The 21678-nt window shown below is 41.2% G+C and overlaps 1 protein-coding gene across 4 annotated transcripts in view; it reads left to right on the forward strand.

The window, feature by feature from the left end:
- Positions 1-21678, forward strand: part of SSBP2 (single stranded DNA binding protein 2) — a 214851-nt gene that overhangs the window by 190775 nt on the left and 2398 nt on the right. For 2 of the 4 annotated variants that reach the window (XM_056539123.1, XM_056539142.1), the window contains 11 exons: positions 4305-4364; positions 4445-4511; positions 5355-5425; positions 7029-7096; positions 9635-9683; positions 10946-10981; positions 14435-14489; positions 14628-14710; positions 14875-14953; positions 17002-17030; positions 20515-20613. In XM_056539123.1, coding sequence (XP_056395098.1) covers positions 4305-4364; positions 4445-4511; positions 5355-5425; positions 7029-7096; positions 9635-9683; positions 10946-10981; positions 14435-14489; positions 14628-14710; positions 14875-14953; positions 17002-17030; positions 20515-20613 — 696 coding nt within the window. The remainder of the gene's footprint in view (positions 1-4304; positions 4365-4444; positions 4512-5354; positions 5426-7028; positions 7097-9634; positions 9684-10945; positions 10982-14434; positions 14490-14627; positions 14711-14874; positions 14954-17001; positions 17031-20514; positions 20614-21678) is intronic. The other 2 variants (XM_056539132.1, XM_056539152.1) reach the window with 1 other exon arrangement.

The following is a 21678-nucleotide window of genomic DNA, read 5'->3' on the forward strand; positions in this document are numbered from 1 at the left end:
CTGCAATCGTGGCGTTTTTCTCCCATAGAAGTCTATGGGAGTAAAAAAAAAAATGCCAAGAAAAACAACAGGTGGGTTTTAACTTTGGCGTTTTTTCAGGCGGTTTTTATTCTCAATAGAAAGAGGGATTGCATGCACCTTTCCAGCCACCGCACTCGAATCCGGGATCCCCCGAGACCACCTTATCCACGGCTGCACTACCAGTGCCCGCTCCAAAAAGAAAAGTCCACAGAGAATATTGGTAGGAAGAAAATAGCAGGCGGCACTCCAGGTCTTTGTGCAAATAAAACCGCTTCTTTATTGCTATTCAGCAGGTCACAGCAGAGAGGAACACACCAACAGTTTCACGTTACACAGAACGCTTTCTCAAGGCACTTTTTATTCTCTTTTGGACTTTAGCGATCCAAAAAAGTTATACCTTTTTTAATAAAATTTCGTAGGGTACCATTAAAAAAACTAATTAAAAAAAATATACAGTAGTGATGGAAAAATTGCTTTTAACAATATTTATCTTTTTTATAGCAAAATTTATGTGGGTGGGCAGAGCATTAAAAATGTAGACGACAATGATAAAAATGTAATGTGTGTGTTTTTCACTTTATATTCTTTATTTTTTAGGTGGTACTACTACTCCCAGCATTAAACACACTGTTCCATGATGGGAGTAGTAGTACCTGTACTAATTAACAGATCGCCCCAGGTCTGTTGCGATCCTCCTATATATATATATATAGATGCGGCGGCTGCTCTTCTATGGTCCCCTGCACTGCTGTATATATATACACCTATTCATGTTTCCCGCAGAGAGCTGTGATTGGCCAGATGGTTCCAACCAATCACAACGCTCTGTGGGAAATATGACTAGGTGTATAGATACGTCAGTGCAGGGGACCATAGAAGAGCGGCCGCCCGCATCTATACATTATACAGGACGATCACAGTGGGTGTCAGACGTCCTATCTATAGCAGAGATGCGGAGCGGCTTTCTCCTGTGCTCCACATCTCTGCACTATTTCTCGCTGAGAGCTGTGATTGGCTACAACCATCCGGCCAATCCCCACTCTGGGCGGAAAATATGAATGAGTGACGTTCTATTCATGTCACTGGCTGGAGTATAGTGCAGAGATGCGAGCGCTGTATATAGCCACTCCGCATCTCTGCCATATTATGGACGATCGCATCGGGCGATATGTCTATTAGTACAGGTACTACTACTCCCATCATGGAACAGTGTGTTCCATGCTGGGAGTAGTAGTACTACCTAAAAAATTTCAAAAAAAGAGAAAAAAAAAAAGTGAAACACACACTTTATTAAAAATTAATAAAAATTTTGTTATAAAAAATAAATTTCGTTAAATTTATTTTTTCCATCACTACTGCATCTTTTTTTTATTTTTTTTTTTGGTACCCAACAAAGAGGCCAGAAATGCAATTTCCACACAAATAAAAAAAAAACACCAGAAAAAATGCCAGACGCAGGAAATTGCACTGTTTTTTTTCAGGCATTTTTTTCAAACAAAAAACGCGGGACGAAAAAACAAGTAGAAACTTGGCCTAAAGAGAAAATTACTCCTATGTGGACAGCTGTTTCATGGTTTTCATATGGTTATTATATGAAAAATGCATAAAGCGTCCTTTGGTGACTTTTTTTTTTTATTTCTCAAAAATAATGATGCCATAAAATAGTCCTCTAATTTTATTGATAAGCTATCAACATTGTCCCCAAATCATATAAACCTCTAAAATATCATTTTTAGCATAATATTTGCATTTGTACAGTTTATATGTGTGGTTGCCCCCGGCCTCTAAATCCTGTTGAGTCTAAAAGGTCCTTCTGCTGCATATGAGGTTACTAAATAAAACTGGATAGTTGGGGGACCTGCCCCCGGCCGTCTATAGTTTCAGTTATAATATTGAGAAGTGCCACTAGTTGTTGTAAAAACCTATATTGCTCCATGCATTCAGTAGAGCTGTTTATACCAATTTGTTGTCAGCCAAATGCCGTTAAAGAAAACTTTCTAGTCATTGAAGTAAAATTCCAGTGTTTTCGATACAGGGTGTTTATGTGCTTTTTGTCGCTTAGGGAGCTAATAACATGGTGCCTAAGGTCATATTATAGTTGTGGACAAATGCTGTAGAGTGCAGTTCTGCTGAAATGTTACATCTATGGAGGGTAAAGCACCAGGTTTAGTGGCATCCAACAACCTAGCTGTTCTAGTACATTTGATAAAATAAAAGCCGATGTCTAGATGATGGCAATGGGTTATAATACACATGTGATTATGATAGTTCTCACCTCCATTGAGGAGTACCATGAACCATTATTAAATACCAATAACACGACCGGACAGCATGAACCAGTATTGAAGAGTAAATATGAACATTGACTGAAGTCAGGCAGGATTAGAACAAAAGGCGACACCTTATGTATAGCTGGCACAGAATCTACCATTGGCAATAATTGATGGTTACAGTTCCCCATTGCTGACCTCTACACAGTTCACAGAGCATGCCCGCAACACCCTCCTATAGAAATCATAGAGTAATCTCCAGTCTATTGTGTCCGATTATCAATGGGGCTGCTGTGTTGCAGATCCCACAATGTCGGCTCGATGGCTGCCCCCATAATCATGTGCAGAAAATCGAAAATAAAAAACTTCAATAAAAAGAATAGAAAGAACGGGTGTCAGTATCCGGCTCTAATTGGTGAACTAAAAAAAATAAAATACATATCTTTTACCCTTTTAAAGAACTGTTCCCCTAGCTCTCACCTGCTGGCAATTGTTAGGGAAAGGCAGGCTTAAAGGGGTACTCCACTGGCCAGTGTTCCCACTGCGTTCGTAACTGTCTGTCAGGCCACGCCCCTCAATGCAAGTCTATGGGAGGGGGCGTGGCGGCCGCCACGCCCCCTCCTATAGGCTTGCATTGAGGGGCGTGGCCTGACAGACAGTTACGAACGCAGTGGGAACACTGGCCAGTGGAGTACCCCTAAACTAAACGCTGGTCAGTGGAGTACCTTTTTAACCATGCTGGATTTCGGCATAACCGATCCTTTATATCCATAGCAGATAAGCCACCTTCAGAGGTTTCTGGCAGCAGCATATTCCCTTCTCCTTCTTTTCCAGATTTGCTTGGCCAAGCTGACAATCTTGGGGGGGTTGGTCCAAACCATACCTCAACCTGCTGAGCAGCAACCTCTGCTCTCATAGTAGTCTTATGGCCAAAGCTTAAGGGATAATGTATGTATAATACAAGTTTGGTTACTTTTGAGTGTACCGGCTATTCATGCAATATACATTTTGAGTGTCGGAGCTAGAAAATGTTCTAGTGTAACTCTGATATCAGTCTTGTCTTTATGCTTATATGAACACTGTTTCACTCTACGTGACCAAGCTGTGTGCATGTACGGTATGGTAAACCAGAAATTCCTATGGACTTGAAAGAAGATATTTTCTCTCTAGAATTATTATTGTAAATTATTACTACTTTGCTGTGTAGGTAGTAGTTGGAGCCGTGACAAGCTTTTTCATGCAATGGAGAATAGTTGTGACCTTTGCTGAATTGAACATTCTCTTAAATTCCAGGAAAATGTATTAGGCTGCTTTCACACTATAAAATTCATCCGTTAAAAGATCCTTATAAACGTCGGTTATAAAAACCCTGAAAATCGGCTGTTATACAAAATCCTATACGGTCGTTAGAAAATCCCATTACAGTCTATAGCCCGTTATAGTATATAGTGTGAAAGCAGCCTTAAATGGGTAGGATATGTCATCTCTTTATGATTGTTGGGAATCTGACTGCTGGGACCCCCACAGTCATAAGAATGAAGGGGGCACAGAACAGATTAAACACTGCATCCCCTTTCTGAGTTTTTCCTGCACCACAAAGCTCCCTGACCCTACAGCTGTCCATGGCAAAGATTTTCAGAAAAAGAATAGTAAAGGGCGCCTAGCTGTAAACCAGCACTGTAAACCTTTTTATTTCAGGACTGTGGTGGTCCCATAGGTCAGCACCCCGTGATTATAGAGTAATTGCATATACTATCCATAATCACTTAACTGTTTAAGGTAATGCTGAGTGTTCTCAAAGACCAAGGAAGTGTAGGTGCATTAATAGACATATATGTCCTATTACACGTTTACTGTTATGTGCAATGTCTTGACTACATTTGATATTCATAAAAGACCTAGTTATTTTACTTGTTTATGTAAACTTATTTAACTGTTGAATATATTATAATGTCTGAAAAATAGGTTTACAAAAATTTTACCTACTCGCTATATGTTTTTTTATATCACTAGCCTTTCATGTCCCCTCGATATCCAGGCGGTCCACGGCCTCCATTAAGAATACCTAATCAGGTAATTTATGAATTCACTCTCTAATGTTGTCCCTTATCTCTATTGCCATCTATCTATAAGAAAAGTGTCTGTTTCTCTAGGGACTCGGGGGCGTTCCTGGAAGCCAAACATTACTTCCCAGTGGCATGGATCCTTCAAGGCAACAAGGTAATAGAACTAGAATTCTGCTGACAGGGCAAAGCTTCTTTTGATGCAGCTCAGCTGGGTTTGTCATGTTATCTGTGGTTTTCCCCAGGATTGCATACACAGATTTTATGGGATTGATGCCTCTGCTATTCCCCTCATGGCACATGCAGGGCCGGATTATCATTGGAGCTCCTGGAGCTCTTGCTACAGGCCCCACGTGCCCAGTGAAACAAGGGGGGGCCCCTGACATGTCTGGCATTAGGTGGGGGGGTGACTCAGTTGACTCAGACTCCCCACGTGGCGGTTTTTAGGGATGTGCCTGTGCCAGGATTGGTGTATTTTCGAGGAGAGGGGGGGGGGGGGGCATCATACTGAAGGGCTCCATCCCCCAGGCAGCCTTAATCTGGCCCTGGGCACATGGCAGGTCCACTGAATTGGGATGTAGTCTGAAGAAATTCTAATGTAGTTAGAACAAACATCTGTGTTCTTTTGTTCTTATGCCATTGCAATTTAGTGTAATAATATTTCACAGTTCCAATGGTGACATTTAGTAAAATGCTGGCGTCTCTTGCCCTTGCTGTGCCAGTTTTCCAGAAATGAATGGGTATAAGAAGAAAATCTTTGTCTTTTATCATTGCTCGCGGTATGTAAGTCACATTATCATATACTGTCACCACTCTGCTGGGTCATCTCCGTCCAAGGTCATGATTCTGCTAACCACTGCAAGAACACATTCTCTACTTTGACATTCAGTGCTAAAGTGATCTGTCTGACCTGTACCCACCGTAATGAAGGCTGGATAGTTGTTTTATCATTTCATACTTTATAATAAGTTTATGTTTTTATTGGTTCTTCCTACTTTAGGGCATCCAAACATGGGTGGGCCAATGCAGAGAATGAGTGGCCCCCGTGGAATGGTTCCTCTCGGCCCACAGGTACATAACCTATGTTTTAGTAGTTATAATACTGTAAAGCTTGGAAGTATCTGGTTGTGTGATTTCCTTAACCCGGGCAAAATTATTAAAGTCTCCCGAACATGCTGGATTGGCTAACCTTCTAATATGTATAGGGTCCCCAAACTTTGGGGGTAATAAGCTGCTGGCAACAGCTCCCCCCCCCCCCTTTTCTCCTTTCAATTCATATTGTGTTCACACTGAACCAAGCCAAGTGTGTGCATGTTTATGGCTAAAGTGTTTGGCCAACTTTAGCATCTCTTAAAGGATAGGGAATAAGATGTCTAATTGCGGGGGGCCCACAGCTGGGACCCCCCACGATCTCCGTGCAGCACCCACATTCTACGACCGTCACGCCCCCCTCCCATCGACATGGAGGGGGCGTGGCGTGACGTCATATCTCCAGGGGATAAGATGTATTTGTCTGGAATACCCTTTTAAATGTGGAGCTGATTGAAAGCTGTAATTGTTAAGGTCCTTCCATAACTAATGATTATATTCAACTTATATCTGAGTTATATTTTCATGTATCACTTTTAAGTATTTTCATAATTATAGCTAAAAATTCCACAGAATTGTTGAAAATGTCATGTGGTTTTTGTTCTTCAGTTTATATTTGACTATTGCAACAATTCTTGATCTGATGCTGATTTATACATTCAGAGAGCAGCAGTGTAATTCAATAATCAGCACAAAGTTTTTGTCCACCTCCTTAAAGTCAACATTTTGCAAATACCAAATGTGTATTACAAGCCAATAAACCTGTCCTCAAAGCTCCTGGAAGGATTTTGGCTTAGATGTATTATACAAAGACCACAACTTACAGTTTTTTTCCCATAGCAACCAATCACACCTCAGCTTTTATATCTTACGGAGCGCTGGTAAATTGAAAGCTGAGCTGTCATTGGTCACCCAAAAGTTTTGTTCTCAGGCAAATTGATAAATGTTGGCCGTTATATTAAGCATTTCAATGGTGTCCAGTTCCCAGATGTAGTGTCCAAAATAAACTTGAATTACCTACCTCAGTTCTTGGCTGCAGCTTTAGTTCTTCCGGTACCCAGCTACTCGGAGAGCTTGCCTCCTCAGCCAGTCACTGGCTAAAACTGCTGTGGTCAGGCCCTGCTTACAGAGCTATTCTCAGAAGCAGGCTAAAGAGACCAGTGGAGGGGTATCAGAAGAAGAACTGGAGCTGCTAGGGGACCAAGGGTAGGTAGGTACAGTTTTTTGTTAGTTTGTTTTTTCTATTTTGTCCCAGCAACCTATTAGGTAATACAGTTGAGTGGGACTAAGCTGCAATACCATACTTGGCCTATGGACAAGATCAGCAATGTTTTCTTTTTCCTAATCTCATACTATAGATGTAAATAAAGTAGACTATTTTAATCCAAAGGTTTACTAAACCTTTGATAATCTTGTGTAGTGTATGGCAGCCTTGTGTTGCTGTTTTGTTGTGTGTGCGTGTGGTGAGGCACTGTCAGCTGACATCTGTAGAGCTGCCATTAATGTGCTGTCCTTTCTTTCTCCTTTCCTCTTTGGTTTTGTTTTTTTTGTTTTGTGGTAGTCTGACCCTTGGTTATCATTACAGAGTTACGGAGGTGGAATGCGACCGCCACTGAACGCACTTGGTGGCCCAGGAATGCCTGGCATGAATATGTAAGTGGACTTTTATAATCAATCTAAACTCTAGACAGAAGTACCATTAATGTGGAGCAATAAACTATTAGAAGTGCTCATGCCCAGGCATATTATAGCACTAATAGGGTTCTCTTGATGGTTTCATTAAATAAATAATAATTACTAGTCATCCTAAGTCCTTTACCACAAAACGATATAGCTTTCTGGTCAGCTCTTCCTATTCTATATCATGATCGTTACAGATTGGACTGCATTTTCAATGCAACAGGCCCCCTTTAACTTCTTAAGGACATAGGACGTAATTGTACGTCCTGATCCACTGGTACTTAGTGCACCAGGACGTACATTTACGTCCTGTACATGACACGAGCACCGAAGTGCAGACAGTAATGGCAGACATTAGCAATTGCGCTGATTTCTGCCATTATCCCCTCAGATGCCATGATCAATACAGATCACGGCATCTGCAGCCATACAGCACTTTTCCCCCAAAAAGCTTTAAAAAAAATTTCAAAAATTGATGTGTTTTGGTCACATTATAAAATGGGATAAAATACACAGATTTACACAAAGGTGGTACCAAAAAGAAAACTACATATCTTGGCACAAAATTTTTTCCCTCATGGAGTCCTGTATACGGGAAAAATGGGAAAGTTAGAGGGGATCAAAATAGGGCAATTTTAACCTGTTGGGGACGAAGGGTGTACAGGTACGCCCTGGTCCCATTACTGGGGTTTGAAGTGTGCTCACGAGCTGAGCACGCGTCAAGCCCAGTGGGTCCTGACTGTCAGTAGCCAGGACCCGATGCCTGGTATTAACCATTTAGACGCCGCGATCAAAGTTGATTGCAGTGTCCAAAACGATAGTAAAAGTATTCCAGCAGCTCAGTAGAGCTGAATTGAGAGGACGGCGGGAGGGCCCTTACCTGCCTCTTTGTGCATTTTTGGTCACTTCATTCGTATACTGTAAAAAAATTTATAAAAAGCGATCAAAAAGTCCCATAAAAAATGCTACTGATAAAAACTACAGACCACGGCGCTAAAAAATTGCCCTCATATAGGCCCATATGCGTAAAAATAAAAAAAAGTTGTGTCAGAAGATCAAATTTTGGTGCATGTAGTTATAATTTTTTTAAGTAGTAAAATAAAATAAAACCTACGGTACATAAATTGTGTATTCTTGTAACCATATGAACCTACTGAATAAAGATAAGGTGTAATTTTCCTGAAAAGTGCGCTGCGTAGAAACGGAAGCCCCCAAAAGTTACAAACTGGCAGTTTTTTTTCTATTTCACTTTTTTATTTTTATTTATTTATTTTTTGTTTCGCTGCAGTTATAAAATGATTGATGTCATTACAAAGTACAATTGCTGATGAAAAAAACAAACACTGAATACCCCTTTTTTTTTTTTTTTTTTTTTAAAGCAGTCAAATAATAAAAAAGTATGTAATCATGGGTATTATTTTATTCGTATTGACCCACAGAATAAAGTGGAAAAACAAAACCTTCAAAATGTGTAAAATTTCAGTTTTCTTTTCAATTTCCTCACACAAATAATTATTTTTTGGGTTTGCCATACATTTTATGGTAAAATGAGTGATATCATTACAAAGTACAATTGGTCATGCAAAAAAACAAGCCCTCACAAAATGGCTTGTGTCCTTAAAGCGCAACTGTCATGGATATTGTACCCCCCAGACTAATACCATGATAGTATAGATGGTGACACTTGTAATGCAGAGATACCTTTGGCTGCTCTTTATAACACTTTATCAGCAGGAAAATAGTTTTATTGTGTGGTCAGCAACAGTCGGATAGGCGTGGCTGGGGATCGTAATGCCCCACCTCCGCCACGCCTATCCCCTGTAAGTGATTGTGATTGACACACAGGTCCCCACCCCCCGATGTCCATGATGTACGGTCCGGCGTGACTCCACTGAGCCTATACATATTATGTGCACCTTTATGATATACAGTGCCAGTACTCCTCTTCTAACTCCCTCCCTGCCTCTAGCACTGCACAGTCGCACTGAGCTGGTGGCAGACAACGGGAGTGAGCTCTCTGCCTCTAGTGAAAGCAGAAGCAGCGCGTCTCCGGCACAAGGAGAAGAAAGAAGAGGAGTACGGGCAATGTATATCATAAAGGTGCACATAATATGTATAGGCTGAGTGGAGTCATGCCGGACCGCACATCATGGACATCGGGAGTGGGGACCTGTGTGTCAATCACACAGTGGTCCAGCGCTCACTTACAGGGGATAGGTGTGGCGGAGGTGGGGCATTACGATCCCCGGCCACGCCTATCCGACTGTTGCTGACCGCACGATAAAACTATTTTCCTGCTGATAAAGTGTGATAAAGAGCAGCCAAAGGTATAGCTGCATTACACGTATCATCATCTATACTATCATGTTATTAGTCTGGGGGGTACAATATCCAGTTGTGCTTTAAGGGATTGTTGTTTAAGCCTTTGGTGCTGTTTTATATTCTGATATATTTAGTTTAGATTGTTGAAATAATGATGATCTTTTTTTTTTTTTTTTTTTTACTACTTAGGGGTCCAGGCGGTGGAAGACCATGGCCAAACCCTGGCAGTGCAAATTCAGTTAGTATATGTTTGATAATTTTTGTATTCCCATTATTCATACATAAATAGCATGTGCCACTTGTTTTTAAGAAAAAGTACAAGAATACGGTCTAAAGGGACCATCATTGTATGGAGAGACCTCTATATTAGGCCATCAATTACATGTCCCTTTAACACCAACCAGTTGAGTGCAATACCTAATGACTGAACAGCCTATGGGGTAATTGAGCCTTAAGGTCCAATGGTCCAGTCATCAAGTAAGGTATATTCTGCCTACAGCATGCAATTAAAGGGGTATTCCAGGCAAAACCTTTTTTTATATTTATCAACTGGTTCCGGAAAGTTAAACAGATTTGTAAATTACTTCTATTAAAAAATCTTAATCCTTCCAATAGTTATTAGCTTCTGAAGTTTTCTGTCTAACTGCTCAATGATGATGTCACATCCCGGGAGCTGTGCATGATGGGAGAATATCCCCATAGGAACTGCACAGCTCCCGGGACGTGAGTCATCAGAGAGCAGTTAGACAGAAAACAACAACTCAACTTCAGAAGCTAATAACTATTGGAAGGATTAAGATTTTTTAATAGAAGTAATTTACAAATCTGTTTAACTTTCCGGAGCCAGTTTTGGCCTGAAATACCCCTTTAATTTAGTCCCCTGTATTGGGCCATATATATTTGTGTGTGTATATTATGATCTCCATCTCGTGCAATAAATCAGATTGAGAGGAGAGCTTGGGAGTGAAAATCACAGCACGGCACTTCTGCTGGCTTATATCTAGCAGTCAGTGGGGTCTTGGTACTGAGACCACGGGAGATAAAATTTTGATATGTCTGACAGGAACACCTTTTTAAGTGACATATACCTTTAATAGCTGTTGCTCCCAACTCCCCCATGAACATTTAGCAGAGCATGCATGTGTTCTCCATAGGAAGAGGGAAATCTGCTGCTGCTAGACTTTCTCCCATGAAGATAATCAGAAATATTGATATCCAGCCTCCCTGACCTCTGGAGTTGGGGGGAAAATCCTCACACCCCCACACACTTAACATAGTGGGCAAGTCCCATCAAAATGAGAAGGTTTTGCTGACTGATGTTCCTAGGAGTGATGCGTGTCCACCTCCCTGTTATGTAGTATCTGTGTGGCACAAGCCGGACTAATCTAACTAAAGAGAACAATTTGTCCTGCAAGCAAAATTTCCCCAACAAGGAAAGCGATCAATAGATATTCTCTCTGAACAATAAAAGAGTAACTTTGATTTTTTATTTGCTTTTAGATACCCTACTCGTCCGCGTCTCCCGGGAATTACGTTGTAAGTTCATCTGGTTTTGTTTGCTCATTGGAATTGATGTAACATTTTATTTAGTCAAAGAAATAGTTATCCAGATGTTAAGAGGAGCCCTTGAGTATTGTCTTCGGAGTGAACATCTGAGCCGTGTTCCAGTGTTTTGTCTGACGTTTAATGTGCATATGTTGATATTCGTTTGAAGAACCGTTACCAATCTGCGCACAGATGCAGGGAGAGCCAGGCTTCCCTACATAACCACATCCAGCGCTGGCGCGCGACTCCGAAAAGCTGCTTCTCAGTCGTTTGCAGCAATGAGGATTTCAGAATCCATTGATTATGTCTGCCGTTTGCAGGAGAGGTAGAACGCTAATGTGGTCAGTTTATGGAGAAGCCATAAAACTGCAGGCGTAAAATATACACAAAGCAACAGTATACGTTCCGCTTACATAACTTAAATGTCTTTTTTTTTTTTTATAGTAGCATTTAACCACTTGTTACATTTGCAATTAGTGCTATAGAAACTTTTCTTTTTTTTTTTTTTATTTCTTTTTTTTAAAACCATTAAATAAGGTCATAGAGAAGTTTCAAGAAACCTTTAAATAGAATTTTCCATCATAATTATTCCTTTTTTGGATATCAACCACATGTGACGTACAGGCTTCAGATTTTCTGTATGCAATTTCTGCATAAGGCCATGTTCACACTACGGAATTCTCGCGGAATTCCACGAGCGGAACTCCGCGTTGTGAACTTAACATTAGTGTGAATGGGTCTCCGCGAGACCCGCTCACACTGCGGAATTTCCGCGGCGGACAATTCCGCCGCTGAAATTGTTCCGCGCAAAGAAAGAACATTTTCATTCTTTGCGCAGATTCCACGAGCACTGCATAGCCGTCAATGGTGATGGTTCAGTGCCCCGTGGCCCTAGCGCCGAAGCACCTTCGGTGGCGGCCGCCAGGCGGAACGGGGCCTAATAAAATCTGCAGCATTTACATATGGATGAGATTGAAATAAAATCCGCACAGAATTCGACCTGCTCTACAGATTTTAGAACCACAGGCTGTTTATGTTGCAGAAATGCTCCGGATTTGGTGCCAAATTTCCCCTTGACTTTTGTCTGCAACTCCGTTTTATTTTTGCTGCTTTTGCTTAAGAAACGCTGCTTATGTGCAGCAATATCGGCAGATTTTAAATAAATTTAAGGTAAATGCACCCTAGACAGAGTAGGTTGCGTTCACATGGCCGCCTGTGTCCGTTTAATTATCCCCATTTCGGTTCCTTTCTTGCAGGCTGAAAACGGATTAAAGGGGTACTCTGGTGGAAAACTTTTTTTTCTTTAAATCAACTGGTGCCAGAAAGTTGAACGGATTTGGAAATTACCTCTATTAAAAAATCTTAATCCTTCCAGTACTTATTAGCTGCTGAATACTACAGAGGAAATTATTTTCTTTTTGGAACACAAAGCTCTCTGCTTAACAAATGAATAAGAAATAAAGTTCTCTCAGCTCACCTCCTCCACGGTCTGCAAGGACTCGAGCCCGGCCCGGCTTGGTACTTGTAAGCAAATTAAGAAAATGTAGTCCAGCAGTCCCTTTAAAACGTAGATCCTTTATTGAACTTTTTCTTAAAAATGCAGAGCACACACCATACACCTTCACCTAGTCAGCAAACTTCTATGGACGCGTTTCGAATGCATCCGCATTCTTGATCACCACTGGTGATCAAGAACGCGCATGCGTTTGAAACGCGTCCATAGAAGTTTGCTGACTAGGTGAAGGTGTATGGTGTGTGCTCTGCATTTTTAAGAAAAAGTTCAATAAAGGATCTACGTTTTAAAGGGACTGCTGGACTACCTTTTCTTCATTTGCTTAAAAGCTCTCTGCTGACATCACGAGCACAGTGCTCTCTGCTGACATCTCTGTCCATTTTAGGAACTGTCCAGAGCAGCATATGTTTGCTATGGGGATTTTCTCCTACTCTGGACAGTTCTTAAAATGGACAGAGATGTCAGCAGAGAGCACTGTGGTCATGATGTCAGCAGGGAGCTCTGTGTTCCAAAAAGAAAAGAATTTCCTCTATGGTATTCAGCACCTAATAAGTATTGGAAGGATTGAGATTTTTTAATAGAAGTAATTTACAAATCTTTTTAACTTTCTGGCACCAGTAGATTTTTTAACAATCCGTTACATCCGTTTGTACCCGTCTGCACTCATTTCCATTTTTTTTTATGCCAAAAAAACACATGCAGTATTTTTTCTTCCGTCAAAAAAACGGGAAAAAATGGATATAGTAAATTTTACATTCAAGTCTATGGAAAACAGATGAGCCTTTAATGTCCTCCATTTGCATCCGTTTTTTCAGTCCGTTTTTTTTTATCCGATTTTACTTCTGAGCATGCTCAGAACAAATAAATATATATATTTTTTGGTTTATTAACTGAACAATAACGGATACAAACGGATAACATCTGTTTGCATCCATTATTGTCCGTTTTTTTTTTTTTGGACGAGAGAAGAATGGGACGGGTCTAGACGGCCGTGTGAACGCAGCCTTACTTGCGGAGAAAATCAGAATCAAATCAAAACAACTCTTGGTGTAGATTTTTTTTTACTGTGGGTTTTATGTAAAACTGCTGCAGATTGTACTTTCCTCATAAATTTTTATAGGTAAAGCTGCATTAAATCTGTCGTATTGACATACTGTGGTTTTTAAAATCCGCGCTGGAAATCTAGTTCAGTCAGTCAAAAAACAAATCACATTCAGTTTGCTGGGACTGTAATCTGCTGCAGATTTGCTCGTGAAAATGTATTTAATTAACTATTTTCCAATATTTTACTTAAAAATCCACAGTGGCTCTTCCAGTACCAAAATCCACATGGTTTAGTGCAAATTTCCTGCTGTGCATTTACCTGCAGAAAAACAATTGTAATTATTTCTGTGGAAAATCCACAGTAAATTGGTTGTAAATTAACTGTGTTTAGACCGTGTTTCCCAACCAGGGTTGGTGAACCTAGCCTAATAAGTAATAAGTAATGCCCAAGGATCTCTGGGCCACTTCTTAGTGTAGCGTTTCCCAACCAGGGTGCCTCCAGCTGTTGCAAAACTACAACTCCCAGCATGCACGGACAGCCGTTGGCTGTCCGTGCATGCTGGGAGTTGTAGTTTAGCAACAGCTGGAGGCACCCTGGTTGGGAAACTCTACACTAAGAAGTGGCCTAGAGATCCTTGGTCATCACTTATTAGGCTAGGTTCACACTACGGAATTTCTAGCCAGAAAAAAATCCAACTAGAGATTTCAAGTATGCCCGCTAGGACTGCACGTACATTGCCGTCCCCATAGACGGCAATGTATTCCAGGAGGATCCGTTGAACTGTTAGTTGTGCAATAGCATTTACAGAGAGATGATGTGGTCTTGAAAGTAATGTATGATATTTTGCACAGTCCATATGAACCATTCTTCATATTTATTTCTGCAGGGTCCTCCTGGTGGCGGTGGGCCTCCTGGCACTCCGATTATGCCCAGTCCAGCAGGTAGGTATATACCCTTCCATTAGAACCACTTTGTCCCATACATGTTTTATGTCTGCTAATATACAATCATTGGTATACAGCTGCTGTATATATAGCCGTGCCCTGACTTTATACATTATTGGTATCTTCCGGTTTCAGATTCCACAAATTCTGGAGACAATATGTACACATTAATGAATGCAGTTCCTCCTGGCGCCAACAGACCTAATGTAAGAGTTGGGGTGGGTACAGTAGGGTTTGTGTATGTATAAATGAAATTCTGGTATTCAGCTCTGACAGTAAAAGTTATCCGTTCTGTTATAAATGGATATAAAGCAATGTATGTATAAACTGGTATGATAGGTATTAGCAATGAAGAATGACCATACACTTTTTGTCCTACTAGTTCCCCATGGGGCCTGGATCAGATGGCCCAATGAGTGGATTAGGTGGGATGGAACCGCACCATATAAATGGCTCCTTAGGTAAGTGTTCTTTTCATCTATTATATAAATAAATATAAGACTTTTTACACTTTGTCAGCTATTGACAGCCTATCATGTTTGAACCCTCATTACTCCTATTGACTTCAGTAGATTAACTTCTTAACAACCACAGACGTAAATGTACGTCCTGGTTTGGCGGTACTTCGCGCAACAGGACGTACATTTACGTCCTGTGTATGACCGTGAGCATCGGAGCGGTGCTCGCATCATACACGGCAGTAATGGCAGACATCCGCAATCGCGCGAATGTCCGCCATTAACCCCTCAGATGCCGCGATCTGTACAGATCAAGGCATCTGCGGCAATGCGCATGATAAAATAGATGATCGGATCGCCCACAGCGACGTGGAGATCCGATCATCTGTAATGGCGGACGGAGGTCCCCTCACCTGCCTCTGTCCGTCTCCCGGCTGAGATCGAGCAGACCAGAGCAGGAGATAGCCGATAATACTGATCAGTGCTATGTCCTATGCATAGCACTGAACAGTATTAGTAGTCAAATGGTTGCTATAGATATGGGGACATAAAAAGTGTTAAAATAAATAAAGTTGAAAAATTTAAAAATAAAAAGTAAAAAAAAAAAATCCCCTCCCCCAAAAAAATAAAAATTGTCTGTTTTTCCCATTTTACCCCCAAAAAGCTTAACATTTTTTTTTATAAACATATTATCAAAATGTAATGTTAATGATCCCGTACGGTGAACAGTGTAAACGCCAAAAATTTTTAAAAGTCCGAAAATTTTGCTGTTTTTGTCACATTTTATTAAAAACAAAAATCATAAAAAATGATCTAAAAGTTTTATATATGCAAATGTGGTATCGATAAAAAGTACAGATGACGACACAATAAATTAGCCCTCATACCGCCCTATATATGGAAATTTTTTTAAGTTATAGGTGGTCAAAATAGGGCGATTTTAGATTACTGATTTTGTACAAAAAGTTTTAGATTTATATTTTTGTACCGCTTAAAAAAAAAAAAAGTATCTAGCCATGGCTATCATTTTAATTGTATTGACCCACAGAATAAAGAACACATGTCATTTTTACCGTAAATTGTACAGTGTGAAAATGAAACCCTCCAAAATGTGCGAAATTGTGGTTTTCATAAAAATTTCCTCCGTAAAAAAAAAAATTTCTGAGTTCTCCGTACATTTTATGGTAAAATGAGAGGTTTCGTTACAAAGTACAATTGGTCACGCAAAAAACAAGCCCTTATATGGGTCTGTAGATGGAAATATAAAAGAGTTATGGATTTTAGATGGTAAGGAGGAAAGAACGAAAACGCAAAAAATAAAATTGGCCTGGTCCTTAAGGTGAAAATGGGCTTGGTCCTTAAGGGGTTAAATATAGTCTACCATGCTTTTGAGTCCCACTCAATAAAAAGGAAAATGAATGTTTGGGAAAAAGAACAAATTTAGTCACATTGGGGAGATTTATTACATCGTGTGCAGAGGAAAAGCTGATCAGTTGCCCATAGCAACCAATTAGATTGCTTCTTAATTTTTTAGAGGCCTTTAAAAAAAAAAAAAATTAAAGAAGGGATCTGATTGGTTGCCATGGGCAACTGGTCATCTTTTTCTCTGCACAGGTTTTGATAGTTCTCCCCCATGTAGTCTACATTCAGTCCAATAAAGTTATTATAGACACATTGTGGTTCTCATTGGATACCATGAGATGTGAATCGGGTAAAACTGTACAATGATAGAGCTTCACATTCCTCTTCGCTCTTTCATCAGTAGGGTTTTTACCAGTAATAGGTTCTTCCCATGTTTTGAATGCAAATATGTGTTAGGTGTACACGCTGCAATGTAGTAGATCTACGTGGATTTAGTTGTAGGTTTTATACCACATATAAACCCACATTACTATTATAAGCTGCCTGGATACATTACTAGTACCAAGAGTGAAGGCTACTCACAAATGACTGTACCCATCAGAGAATGATGGGGATTGTATGGTTTCTGGTGTTACTTACATTGTTTTAGTCTTTATAGATTGTCACTAATCAATGTGTTGTTTTTTTAGGTTCAGGGGACATGGACAGTATTTCCAAGGTAAGATTATGTTCTGATCGACATGGAATTGCCAATGATGAGACCTGCTCTCTTATGATTGAACATTATATTATATTGTTCATGACACCTAATGGAAAGTGACTGTCATCTAATCTAATGGCGCTAAGCCTCAGTGGACTTGTGTGTCATTATACACTGAACAGCCATAACATTAACACCACCTGCTTAACATTATGTAGATCCCACTTATGCCACCAAAATAGCTCCAACCTGTCAAAGCCTGGACTCCTAACTTCTGCAAATGTCCTCTGTCATCCGGCACCAAGATGTTTTCCCTGCAGATCTTTTACATTGTGAGGTGCATCCTCCATAAGTGAACACCCTGAACTCTTTGTCATGGTCCTCAAACCATTCTAATTTTAGCAGTGTGGAAGGGTGTATTTTCCTGCTAAAAAGACCACTGCCAGGATTGGGGGACATTTGGTCTGCAACAATGTTCAGTTAGGTAATTCAGTGACAACCCCCACCGCCCCCGTCCTACGATGGCCCCGACATATGATCATTTCAACATACGATGGCCTCTCAGAGGCCATCACATGTGGAAGGCAGCATCAACATGCGATGCTTTTGTATGTCGGGGCCATCGCATAAGCGGCTATCCGGCAGCACAGACTGCTTCAGCTGCCACCGAATAGCTGTTTACGGTGCCCCATGTGGTCCACTGATGATCACTTACCTGTCCTCGGGCTCCAGTGCATCCTCTTCGGGATCCCCTGCATCGTCAGTGCTCTCCATCGTCGTCATCACGTCGCTGCGCACGCCGTCCCGTCATCCAATAGGAGCGGCGTGCGTAGCGACGTCATGGCGGCGACGTAGAGCATGGATGCCGGGGAAGCAGAGGCCTTGCCGGAGCGTCGGGGACGCGGCGACAGCGATGGAAGGCGACATCCAAGGCAGCAGTGACGAGCGGTGACGGTCCGGAGCGGCGGGGACAGGTGAGTATAACCTCCAATACCAGTGGTCTTCAACCTGTGGACCTCCAGATGTTGCAAAACTACAACTCCCAGCATGCCCGGACAGCCGTTGGCTGTCCGGGCATGCTGGGTGTTGTAGTTTTGCAACATCTGGAGGTCCGCAGGTTATAGACCACTGTCCTATACTTTACATTGCACGGATCCCTCAACATAAGATGGTTTCAACAAACGATGGTTGATTTGGAACGGATTACCATTGTATGTTGAGGGACCACTGTATATGTTAAAAGTAACACCCACATGAATGCCAAGACACAGGTTTTTTCTGCAAAGCATTTCCCAGAGCGTGATGTTCCCTCCCTGTTTCTGTAGCTCCCATAGATTAGTGTGCAGCGAGCAGTGTAGTGAGTTTACTTATCTAGTTAGTCACAACCATCTTGACTGGCAGGATCAGGGGTTTATACATAATTTCCAGAGCTGGGGACCCCAATCGATAGACATTTACATTGTATCCTTTAGATAGATATCTGATAGAACCACTTTGAGTGAATATTATGATACAGTCGTGGCCATAAATGTTGGCACCTCTGAAATTTTTCTAGAAAATGAAGTATTTCTCACAGAAAAGGATTGCAGTAACACATGTTTTGCTATACACATGTTTATTCCCTTTGTGTGTATTGGAACTAAACCAAAAAAGGGAGCAAAAAAAGCTAGTTGGACCTAATGTCACACCAAACTCCAAAAATGGGCTGGACAAAATTATTGCCACCCTTAACTTAAGTGACTGAAATCAGTCGCTTCCTATAACCATCAATAAGCTTCTTACACCTCTCAGCCGGAATGTTGGACCGCTCTTCCTTTGTAAACTGCTCCAGGTCTCTCTTATTGGAAGGCGCCTTTTCCCAACAGCAATTTTAAGATGTCTTCATAGGTGTTCAATGGGATTTAGATCTGGACTCATTGCTGCCACTTCAGAACTCTCCAGCACTTTGTTGCCATCCATTTCTGGGTGCTTTTTGACGTATGTTTAGGGTCATTGTCCTGCTGGAAGACCCAAGATCTCGGACGGAAACCCAGCTTTCTGACACTGGGCTGTACAGTGTGACCCAAAATCCATTGGAAACCCTCAGATTTCATGATATCTTGCACACATTCAAGGCACCAGTGCCAGAGGCAGCAAAATAACCCCAACACATCATTGAACCTCCACCATATTTCACTGTAGGTACTGTGTTCTTTTCTTTGTTGGCCTCATTCCGTTTTCTGTAAACAGTAGAATGATGTGCTTTACCAAAAAGCTCTATCTTGGTCTCATTTGTTCACAAGACATTTTCCCAAAAGGATTTTGGCTTACTCAAGTTCATTTTGGCAAAATGTAGTCTTGATTGTTTATGTCTCTGTGTCAGCAGTGGGGTCCTCCTGGGTCTCCTGCCATAGCATTTCATTTAAATGTTGACGGATACTTTGCGCTGACACTGATGCTCCCTGAGCCTGCAGGACAGCTTGAATATATTTGGAACTTGTTTGGGGCTGCTTATCCACCATCCAGACTATCCTGCGTTGACACCTTTCATCAATTTCTCTCTTCCGTCCACGCCCAGGTAGATTAGCTACAGTTCCATGGGTTGCAAACTTCTTGATAATGTTGCGCACTGTGGACAAAGGCAAATCTAGATCTCTGGATATGGACTTGTAACCTTGAGATTGTTGATATTTTTCCACAATTTTGGTCCTCAGACAGTTCTCTTCTCTTTTCTGTTGTCCATGCTTAGTGTGGCCCACACAGACACACAATGCAAAGACTAAGTGAACTTCTCTCCTTTTTATCTGCTTTCCGATGTGATTTTTATATTGCCCACACCTGTTACTTGCCCCGGGTGAGTTTAAATGAGCATCACATACTTGAAACAATCTTATTTTTCCACAATTTTGAAAGGGTGCCACTTTTGGAGTTTGGTGTGACATTATGTCCAGTTTGCTTTTTTTCCTCCCTTTTTTTGGTTTAGTTCCAATACACACAATTGGAATAAACATGTGTATAGCAAAACATGTGTTACTGCAATCCTTTTCTGTGAGAAATACTTCATTTTCTTGAAAAATTGACTGTATGTTCACACTGCGGAACTCTTCTGCAGACCCATTCACAGTGTGGAATTTAAGCGATGGAGAATTCCACCGTTGAAATTGATCTGGCGAAAGAATAAACATGTTCATTCTTTCGTCTGAATAACACGCGCACTGCATTGTCGTCAATGGTACACATACCCTTAAACAGTCAGATGTAGATGATGCATCATATTGTATATCTAGAGCAGTGTTTCCCAACCAGGGTGCCTCCAGCTATTGCAAAACTACAACTCCCAGCATGCCCGGACAGCCTTCGGCTGTCCGGGCATGCTGGGAGTTGTAGTTTCGCAACAGCAGGAGGCACCCTGGTTTGAATACACTGCTCTAGAGATTGATTGTTTCCCTTACTGTAGCGCACACATGCCTATACATGGTTACCCTGCCTCATATAACCTTTATATCTTTTATCCCACGCACAGAACTCTCCGAACAACATGAGCCTGAGTAACCAGCCAGGCACACCACGAGATGACGGAGAGATGGGTGGGAACTTCTTAAACCCCTTTCAGAGCGAGAGTGTAAGTGTCTTATGTCCTGTGTATTATAATGCACTGTTCATAAAGCATTTTATAGGAATATTCTCGCTTTTTATACACTTTTGATCCTCTGATGCTTTTCAAAATGATTGTAGATTGTCCAGTAAAACCTCTGCATAGTAAACCGCTGCTCTGAGTTTCCTTTGCTTGAATACGTGGCTTCTTAAAGGGGTTATCCAGGAAAAAACTTTTTATTATATATCAAATGGTTCCAGAAAGTTAAACAGATTTGTAAATTACTTCTATTAAAAAATCTTAATCCTTTCAGTACTTATGGGCTTCTGAAGTTAAGGTTGTTCTTTTCTGTCTAAGTAATCTCTGATGACACGTGTCTCGGGAACCGCCCAGTTTAGAAGCAAATTCCCATAGCAAACCTCTTCTAAACTGGGAGGTTCCCGAGACACGTGTCATCAGAGATTACTTAGACAGAAAAGAACAACCTAAACTTCAGAAGCTCATAAGTACTGAAAGGATTACGTTGTTTTAATAGAAGTAATTTACAAATCTGTTTAACTTTCTGGAGCCAGTTGATATATAAAAAAGAGTTTTTTCCTGGATAACCCCTTTAAGTGCAATATATCATCCAACTTTTACCAATAAATATCTAAATATCTGTATGTAAGGACACGTTACCATCTCATATTACATTTTTGATTCTAAAATATAGCATTATAGTTCAATTGCTTAGACTAAGTTAATACTGCATTAAAGGAGAACTCCAGAATATAAAAATTGTCCCCTATACTGCCGGCAGTAAAAAAAATAAAGATGTACATACCTTCCTCCGCTCCCCTGGGGCCTCCGGTAACCGGCTCAGGTCTCCGCCGCGATCCTCTTCCTGGTGGACAGTGAGTCATACTGCGCTCAGCCGGTCACCGGCCGCAGTGAAGTCCCGGCTCAGCCGGCGATAGGCTGAGCAGTAGTGTGACGTTTTCGGCCCCGGCAGCAGGTGCCGGTGTGGTGAAGAATTTTGTGTCTTGAAGCGTTCTCACACTGCCGCTCAGCCTATCGCCGGCAGAGTCAGGACTTCGCTGCGGCCAATGATTG

The sequence above is a fragment of the Hyla sarda genome, chromosome 1 (assembly GCF_029499605.1).
Source record: "Hyla sarda isolate aHylSar1 chromosome 1, aHylSar1.hap1, whole genome shotgun sequence".
NCBI classification, from domain to species: Eukaryota; Metazoa; Chordata; class Amphibia; order Anura; family Hylidae; genus Hyla; species Hyla sarda.